The 9,630-nt window shown below is 44.5% G+C and overlaps 1 protein-coding gene across 1 annotated transcript; it reads left to right on the top strand.

Annotated features, from left to right (window-relative positions):
* The first annotated feature begins 316 nt into the window (after nucleotides 1-316).
* Nucleotides 317-9,472, top strand: LOC134862799 (THAP domain-containing protein 2-like). Its single transcript, XM_063880897.1, is given in 4 exon segments — nucleotides 317-703; nucleotides 2,616-2,653; nucleotides 2,656-2,726; nucleotides 4,708-9,472. Coding segments are annotated over 4 exon segments (444 nt in total). The 5' UTR covers nucleotides 317-623; the 3' UTR covers nucleotides 4,963-9,472.
* The last annotated feature ends 158 nt before the right edge of the window (nucleotides 9,473-9,630 follow it).

Below are 9,630 nucleotides of genomic sequence, written 5' to 3' on the forward strand. Positions count from 1 at the left end.
TGAACTGAAGTTGCACATGATTGAACTGAAGTTGCACATGATTGAACTGAAGTTGCACATGTTTGAACTGAAGTTGCACATGATTGAACTGAAGTTGCACATGATTGAACTGAAGTTGCACATGATTGAACTGAAGTTGCACATGATTGAACTGAAGTTGCACATGATTGAACTGAAGTTGCACATGATTGAACTGAAGTTGCACATGTTTGAACTGAAGTTGCACATGATTGAACTGAAGTTGCACACGTTTGAACTGAAGTTGCACATGATTGAACTGAAGTTGCACATGATTGAACTGAAGTTGCACATGTTTGAACTGAAGTTGCACATGATTGAACTGAAGTTGCACATGATTGAACTGAAGTTGCACATGATTGAACTGAAGTTGCACATGTTTGAACTGAAGTTGCACATGATTGAACTGAAGTTGCACATGTTTGAACTGAAGTTGCACATGTTTGAACTGAAGTTGCACATGATTGAACTGAAGTTGCACATGTTTGAACTGAAGTTGCACATGTTTGAACTGAAGTTGCACAGGATTTCCAATCGGGTTGGTTTGTTAAAAACCTCTTACGTTATGATTTCTACAGGAAATTGCTGACCTTATTGAAGTGAAGATGCCAGACTTTTGTGCAGCCTACGGATGCGCTAATCGCCGTTGTCTCGAAACGAGAACCCGTGGGATCACCTTTCACCTGTAGACATTACAATATCATGATTTGTTTTTAGGATAGTCGTTAGTTACACAGGAACAGCGGGGCTATCACATAATAGTATTGCTAGATTGTTGTTGACACAAGGCTTTTTAGAATATGTTTGTTAATCACTGAATGTTTCTTTGGACACCTTTTTAATGTTTTAGTGTGGTTATCTTATTCTTAAACACACACACACACACACACACACACACCCCAAAAATATAATCATTTAGGTGTGTATTTGTGTCCTTACCCTTAATTGAAAATGTTGACAATCATTTATATACGGTGGGGCAAAAAAGTATTTAGTCAGCCACCAATTGTGCAAGTTCTCCCATTTCAAAAGATGAGAGAGGTCTGTAATTTTCATCATAGGTACACTTCAACTATGAGAGACAGAATGAGAAAAGAAATCCAGGAAATCACATTGTAGGATTTTAATGAATTAATTTCAAATGATTGAGGAAAATAAGTATTTGGTCAATAACAAAAGTTCATCTCAATACTTTGTTATATACCCTTTGTTGGCAATGACAGAGGTCAAAGGTTTTCTGTAAGTCTTCACAAGGTTTCCACACTGTTGCTGGTATTTTGGCCCATTCCTCCATGCAGATCTCCTCTAAAGCAGGGATGTTTTGGGGCTGTCGCTGGGCAACACGGACTTTCAACTCCCTCCAAAGATTTTCTATGGGGTTGAGATCTGGAGACTGGCTAGGCCACTCCAGGACCTTGAAAGGCTTCTTACGAAGCCACTCCTTCGTTGCCCTGGCGGTGTGTTTGGGATCATTGTCATGCTGAAAGACCCAGCCACGCTTCATCTTCAGTGCCCTTGCTGATGGAAGGAGGTTTCCACTCAAAATCTCACGATACATGGCCCCATTCATTCTTTCCTTTACACGGATCAGTCGTCCTGGTCCCTTTGCAGAAGAACAGCCCCAAAGCATGATGTTTCCCCCCCCATGCTTCACAGTAGGTATGGTGTTCTTTGGATGCAACTCTGCATTCTTTCTCCTCCAAACACGACCAGTTGAGTTTTTACCAAAAAGTTCTATTTTGGTTTCATCTGACCATATGACATTCTCCCAATCCTCTTCTGGATCATCCAAATGCCCTCTAGCAAACTTCAGACGGGCCTGGACATGTACTGGCTTAAGCAGGGGGACACGTCTGGAACTGCAGGATGTAAGTCCCTGGCGGCGTAGTGTGTTACTGATGGTAGCCTCTGTTACTTTGGTCCCAGCTCTCTGCAGGTCATTCACTAGGTCCCCCCGTGTGGTTCTGGCATTTTTGCTCACCGTTCTTGTGATCATTTTGACCCCACGGGATGAGATCTTGCGTGGAGCCCCAGATCAGGGAGATTAGCAGTGGTCTTGTATGTCTTCCATTTTCTAATAATTGCTCCCACAGTTGATTTCTTCACACCAAGCTGCTTACCTATTGCAGATTCAGTTTTCCCAGACTGGTGCAGGTCTACAATGTTGTCTCTGGTCTCCTTTGACAGCTCTTTGGTCTTGGCCATAGTGGAGTTTGGAGTATGACTGTTTGAGGTTGTGGACAGGTGTCTTTTATACTGATAACGAGCTCAAAAAGGTGCCATTAATACAGGTAACGAGTGGAGGACAGAGGAGCCTCTTAAAGAAGAACTTACAGGTCTGTGAGAGCCAGACATCTTGCTTGTTTGTAGGTGACCAAATACTTATTTTACCGAGGAATTTATAATGAATTCATTAAAATCCTACAATGTGATTTCCTGGATTGTTTCCCCCATTCTGTCTCTCATAGTTGAGGTATACCTATGATGAATATTACAGGCATCTCTCATCTTTTTAAATGGGAGAACTTGCACAATTGGTGGCTGACTAAATACTTTTTTGCCCCACTGTATCTGGGTACATCTCTCACTGTTTTAAGGTTTCCCAAAACCGGAGAGAGGCGGAGGGAGGTGGAAGTTCCCTAAGAAGGGACGGTTTTGCTACGTCTGACAGGGCACTGCTGTGCAGTGAGCACTTCAGGAGTTTCAAGGTTCAAGGTTTATTTGTCATATGCACAGCAGATACAGCGTATATGTTGGCAATGAAAATCTTATGTCGCGTGCTCCTCCAACAACTCAACATACATGGTGCAGATAAGATAATAAAATAGTGAAAAAGAGAGAAGAATATTTACAATAACAACAATAAAGATTTGAGGAGGTGAAATATATACATATGTGGAATACATTGAGAGTATTTAAACACTTTACTCTGTTGAATGAGGAGGTATGGACAGATGCATATATTATGTATAACAGATGTATATAATATATATATCTATATATATATATATGTGTGTGTATGTGTGTGTGTGTGTGTGTGTGTGTGTGTGTGTGTGTGTGTGTGTGTGTGTGTGTGTGTGTGTGTGTGTGTGTGTGTGTGTGTGTGTACTATAAACAGATGTGAGTAGACATTCACACAGCTCAGGAGTTCAGCAGTCTTATAGCCTGTGGTATAAAACTGTCTCTGAGTCTGGTGGTCTTGGTCCGGATGCTGCGGTACCGTCTGCCAGACGGCAGCAGACAGAACAGATTGGTGATGGGGGTCCTTTAATATCCTACCGGCCTTCTTCCTACACCGCTGGGTGTAGAGGTCCTCCATGGATGGCAGCTCCGTCCTGGTGATGTGCTGAGCAGTTTTCACCACCCTCTGTAGAGTCTACGGTTGAGGGGGGTGCAACTGCCATCCCAGGCGGTGATGCAGCCAGTCAGGATACTCTCGATGGTGCACCTGTAGAAGTTGCAGAGTATCCTGGAGTCCATGTTGAACTTCCGCAGCCTGCGGAGGAAGAAGAGCCGCTGTCGAGCCGTCTTGGATATGACCCTGGTGTGATGTGTCCATGTCAGGTCCTCACTGATGTTTACCCCGAGGAACCTGAAGCTGCTGACTCTCTCCACAGGAGTCCCGTCGATGGTGATGGGTGTGTGTGCCTCTCTCTGCCTCTTCCTGTAGTCCACAATCAGCTCCTTTGTTTTGCTGACGTTGAGATGGAGGTTGTTGTCCTGGCACCAAGGTCAGGGCTCTGACCTCCTCTCTGTACGCCGTCTCGTCGCCGTCTGTGATCAGGCCGATGACGGTCGTGTCGTCAGCAAACTTGATGATGGTGTTGGAGCTGTGTGTGGCCACGCAGTCGTGCGTGAACAGGGAGTAGAGGAGAGGGCTGAGCACACAACCCTGAGGGGCTCCGGTGTTGAGGGTCAAGGTTGAGGATGTGATGTTCCCCATCCGCACTGCCTGGGATCTGCCCGTCAGGAAGCTCATGATCCAGTCACAGAGGGCGCTGTTGAGCCCAAGGTCCCTGAGCTTAATGATGACCTTGGAGGGCACAATGGTGTTGAATGCTGAACTGTAGTCAATGAACAGCATTCTCACATAAGTGTTCCTCTGGTCCAGGTGGGAGAGGGCAGTGTGGAGGGTGAGGGAGATGGCATCATCCGTGGACCTGTTTGCTCTGTAGGCAAACTGCAGGGGGTCCAGTGAGTCAGGGAGGGAGGAGGTGATAAAAGTTTGACTAACCGCTCAAAGCACTTCATGATGATGGAGGTGAGTGCAACTGGGCGGTAGTCATTGAGGCAGATGGGTTTTGTCTTTTTGGGGACAGGGACAATGATGGACTCTTTACAACATGTGGGGACTACAGACTGGAGCAGGGACCTATTGAAAATGTCTGTGAACACATCTGCCAGCTGAACTGCACACACCTTGAGAGCACGGCCAGGGATGCCATCAGGTCCCGGAGCCCTGTGTGCGTTGATCCTTTCAGAGATCTACACACATCTGCACTGGTTAAAACCAGTGAGCAGGGATCCTGGGCCTTTGGTGCCTCCACAGCCGGGGGCTTCTCAAAGCGTGCATAAAATGTGTTCAGTTCATCTGGGAGAGATGCAGACACTTCCTCAGCACCACTCGTTGTCCTTTTGTAGTCTGTTATTGTTTTTAGTCCAGACCACATATTTCTGGCAAAGAGTGAGGACTTTGACAGGACGGGGCAGACTGTCCGCCTTAAAGATGGTGTTGTGCCAACCATTATCAACTTTCCAGCTCATCTTCAAAGGGTATGTGTATCATTGACCAACAATAATTTAAGGTGTGTAAGATTGATATATCAGTATAAATATGTGATACACTGTCACACTTTAGTTTTGTGTTTCTGCAAGTTATATAATGTGTTGTTTCTTGCAGCACATTCTAGAAACTCAAAAACGTTTTACTTATGTTTATTTTAGTCGGAAGCAACAAGAAGCACAACCACTTCTAGAAGAGCGGAGGACAACCTGCCAACGGACTGGATGCCTGATGTTGTGAGTATTTGTCGAATGTCATAAACTAATGAGAGCATCGGATGTTTATATTGAATCCTTTACCTTGGTGGTACCCACAAAGGTCTATGAAGGTGTTAGTAGTCTTAAGAGCCCAATATTATTTGAGGTGGTACTCTAAAAGGTTAGAAACCCACTGGCTATCTCACTCTCTGTCACTCATACAGTGGAATGAATAAACATGCGTGGACATTGAAACTACACCCAAAAACTGCAAAACACGTCCAACATGATCCTCAGACACACACAATGTTTGGATATGTGGACATGGGGGATCGATTGAATGACACTGACATAGCTTCCGAGGCTTTTGTGTTTATGGCGGATGGGCTTCAAGGTTATTGGAAAGCTCCAATTGCATATTATTTCACACAAGAATCACAGATAGTGTTAGTAGAACATGCATTAGAAGAGCTGCATCATCCTCAGACAAGGGTGGTGTGCATGACAATGGATGGTCATGCATCAAATGTCAGTATGTGCACCCAACTTTGGTGCGATCTAAAAGCAGACCCCTGTGAGCCCTTGAAGACCCATTTCCCAATTCCAGTAACCCATGACAATGTTTCTGTTATGATGGATGCTTGCCACATGCTGAAGCTGACACGCAATATGTTGCAGGTACATGCTCATTATTACGTATCTGCTCTGGTTGACTGTTCTGCTTTTGATACATTTTGATTGTATTTACATAATTGTGCAGAATATGGTTCTTTACAGTTGACGTCTGCAGGCATACAGCCCAATTAGAAGCATAACTGGCAGTATCAATTGGAAGTACATAGTTCAGCTGAACAATGTCCAAAAGAAAAGTGGACTACATGCTGCCAGCCGAGTCACAGATAAGCATGATAACTTTGCTAATCAGAAGATGAAGGTATGTTTGCATGAAGATTTATGTATAGAGGGTCACAATAGAAATGGGCTCTGGGGCTTTATTGTGTTTTTATACTTTTTGATGGTGTTTGTATCTTGTAGCGCTAATGTGCCCTTCATTTCTCCTTATAAACTCAATCAAAGTCTCCCTGGCTGCTCAGACTTTGAGTAACTGTGTGGCAGTGGCGCTCCGCACCTTGCAGGACGTGAGCTATGCAGAGTTCAAAGATTTGGAAGCTACTTCACAATTTATTAAAGTAATGCAGATAGAGATTTGCATCATTGACCAAAAACATTTCCCAACATTCTACTGCTCTTACCAACATTTGAGTGATTAATCCCTTTAACCCTTTAACACCCTCCCTTTGTGGTTGATCTGTTGGTCAGTTACCCCAAAACGAGGGTGGTTGTTAAATGTGAATGCCTCCGGGATTGACCCGTTATCTTTCTTTTCTTTTTTTCAGGAAAGATTAAATATGACCCTCGTCAAATTCAACAATATGCAAGAACTTGGTTAAAACTGTTTATACCTACCTCATACTTTCCTCAAAAGCACCCTTATTGTCTCATCCCAGATTTACAGGTTTAAAGCAATGCAGCAATTTAATTTTAAAAAGCATAGCCACCGAGGAAATGGAGAGAAATCAAACTATGCCTCGTACTTGGGTGTTTACTATCTGATACCTGTTGACACTAAGTCGTAGTGATGATTTCATTGCTTTCAGTTAATTAGGATATTTGTTTATAGATAACAGACAGGCTGTTTGACATCTTGAACAGTCGCAATCCCAGTGCCAAAGGGTCCAAAGCCCCCCTTGGTTCTAGGAATTGGACTAGCTCCAGGGAGTTCTTGATAAAAGCCAGGGAGTACTTGTTCACTTTGAAGATGGAGGATGGCAAACCCCTTTACCGAACAAAGAGGTCTTTTAAAATAGTGACTGTTCCATTACTGATGCACTGACACCATTTGTAGTCGCCAATACCCAGTACAAATTCTTAATTATAATTAAATGATCAGAATGAGACTGCCGATTTAGAGAATAAGGGTTTATTTTATTCTTCGTTAGATGTATACAAGTAGTCAATTTAAAAATCATTAAATTATCGAAGGTAAAACTCTACCGGTTTCAGTGCATCCCTCAAGTCCATGATATAAGATCAACATATGCTCTGTCCTCCTGTCTGCCTCGAGTTCAGATACTCTGTCCTCCTGTCTGCCTCGAGTTCAGATACTCTGTCCTCCTGTCTGCCTCGAGTTCAGATACTCTGTCCTCCTGTCTGCCTCGAGTTCAGATACTCTGTCCTCCTGTCTGCCTCGAGTTCAGATACTCTGTCCTCCTGTCTGCCTCGAGTTCAGATACTCTCTCCTGTAAGATGTTCTCTCCTGTAAGATGTTCTCTCCTGTTCTCTCCTGTAAGATGTTCTCTCCTGTAAGATGTTCTCTCCTGTAAGATGTTCTCTCCTGTAAGATGTTCTCTCCTGTAAGATGTTCTCTCCTGTAAGATGTTCTGTCCTGTAAGATGTTCTGTCCTGTAAGATGTTCTCTCCTGTAAGATGTTCTGTCCTGTAAGATGTTCTCTCCTGTAAGATGTTCTCTCCTGTAAGATGTTCTCTCCTGTAAGATGTTCTGTCCTGTAAGATGTTCTCTCCTGTAAGATGTTCTCTCCTGTAAGATGTTCTCTCCTGTAAGATGTTCTGTCCTGTAAGATGTTCTGTCCTGTAAGATGTTCTCTCCTGTAAGATGTTCTGTCCTGTAAGATGTTCTCTCCTGTAAGATGTTCTCTCCTGTAAGATGTTCTGTCCTGTAAGATGTTCCAGGTAGGGAATGAGGCCTTACCCCAAGTGAAGGAGTTCAAGTATCTCGGGGTCTTGTTCTCGAGTGAGGGAACAATGGAGCGTGAGATGGGCCGGAGAATCGGAGCAGCGGGAGCGGTACTGCAGTCACTTTACCGCACCGTTGTGAGGAAAAGGGAGCTGAGCCAGAAAGCAAAGCTCTCTGTCTACCGGGCCATCTTCGTTCCTATGGTCATGAAGGATGGGTCAGCACCGAGAGAACGAGATCGCGGATACAAGCGGCCGAAATGGGATTTCTCCGCAGGGTGGCTGGCATCTCCCTTAGGGATAAGGTGAGAAGTTCAGTCATCCGGGAGGGACTCGGAGTAGAACCGCTGCTCCTTCACGTTGAAAGGAGCCAGTTGAGGTGGTTCGGGCACCTAGTGAGGATGCCACCAGGGCGCCTCCCTAGGGAGGTGTTCCAGGCACGTCCAGCTGGGAAGAGGGGTAGACCTAGGACCAGGTGGAGGGGTTATATCTCTCTGCTGGCCTGGGAGCGCCTTGGAATTCCCCAGTCAGAGCTGGTTGATGTGGCCAGGGAGAGAGAAGTTTGGGGCTCTCTGCTGGAGCTGCTACCTCCGCGACCCTGACGGATAAGCGGGAGAAGATGGATGGATGGATAATTCAAATTTCAGGATTTGTTGTGCGACGGGCTCTGAAGACGCTGTCCTGTGATGTCTTCCGTGCCAGCCTGGTGACAGACGCTGCATCTGCCATCAAGGACCAGAGCTACCACCTGCTGTCTCTGAAAAACAATGGAGGCCTGGTGATTCCATCAGAGGGAACAGTGAGGGTCGTCAGGCCAGCAGAGTGGGTCATTCGCCAGGCCTCAGCAAGTTGCAGACGATCACAGCCCATCAAACTGCTAGAGATCATGTACATTGTACGGAAGAGGATTGGGTCAGAGGATGTGTTTGCGCTCGGGGAGCACATCGGCGACACGCAGTATGGCATACGCAGTCACCACCATACGATGTTGACATTAGGTGTGTCCCTGTTTTTTAAGCTAAGGCTACACCACATCACTAAAATGACTACAGTTAGCTTACAGAGCAACAACATGCGACAAAAGCTCAATAAAACAGTCCTTTTCAAAGGGCATTAGCCCAATGTGGGTCTCTGGTGGGTCTTCCCATGAGGATGGAAACTGGGTTTCAGCGGCCCTCACAATCCCCATCACCACCCCACCCCTTTCCAAGTGCATATTGTATATAGTTCTCTGCAAACCTATGCTGGCATCAGTGCACAAACACAGCCAGAGTTCCATTTTTAATAAAAATGGTTTTTTTTAAAGCGATCCATCAAATGCCTCTGTAACACCTCTGTTCAAACATTTCGATTTTAGTAAATCTTCAAAAATCTTTGAAAAGTGCCTTTATACTATCTAATTAAATACATATGTTTTAAAAATGTGGGTTTCAGACTGGATTACTTCCATTGTATGTGTAAAAATATTTTTATTCAAAATGGGAAATATGGACTTGTATGGTTCTTCATCTCAAGGCCTCAATTATTCATAAGTATGCAGCGTCATAAATACATCTCTGTACAGGGTGGGCATTTCAACATGCAGCATTTCTTGATGTAAAGGGACATCTTGTAGTCTACCTATTTTAGAACATTATTCTATTGTTTAGAACATAACATAATTATTCATAAGTATGCAGTGTCATAACTACATATTTGACGTTTATAATAAACCAAATGTTTGAAAATCGGTTGAATTGAGCAAGTTCTGGTTATTTAAAAAGTACGACCAACACAAAGTTATGGGTGAGGAGCTGACTGTGGCAAGATGGCCGCCATGTGCGGACGCTCGACTCTGTTGGCCAGCAACACGGACGAGACTCCTTGCCTGTATAGATC

The sequence above is a fragment of the Eleginops maclovinus genome, chromosome 4 (assembly GCF_036324505.1).
Source record: "Eleginops maclovinus isolate JMC-PN-2008 ecotype Puerto Natales chromosome 4, JC_Emac_rtc_rv5, whole genome shotgun sequence".
NCBI lineage: Eukaryota > Metazoa > Chordata > Actinopteri > Perciformes > Eleginopidae > Eleginops > Eleginops maclovinus.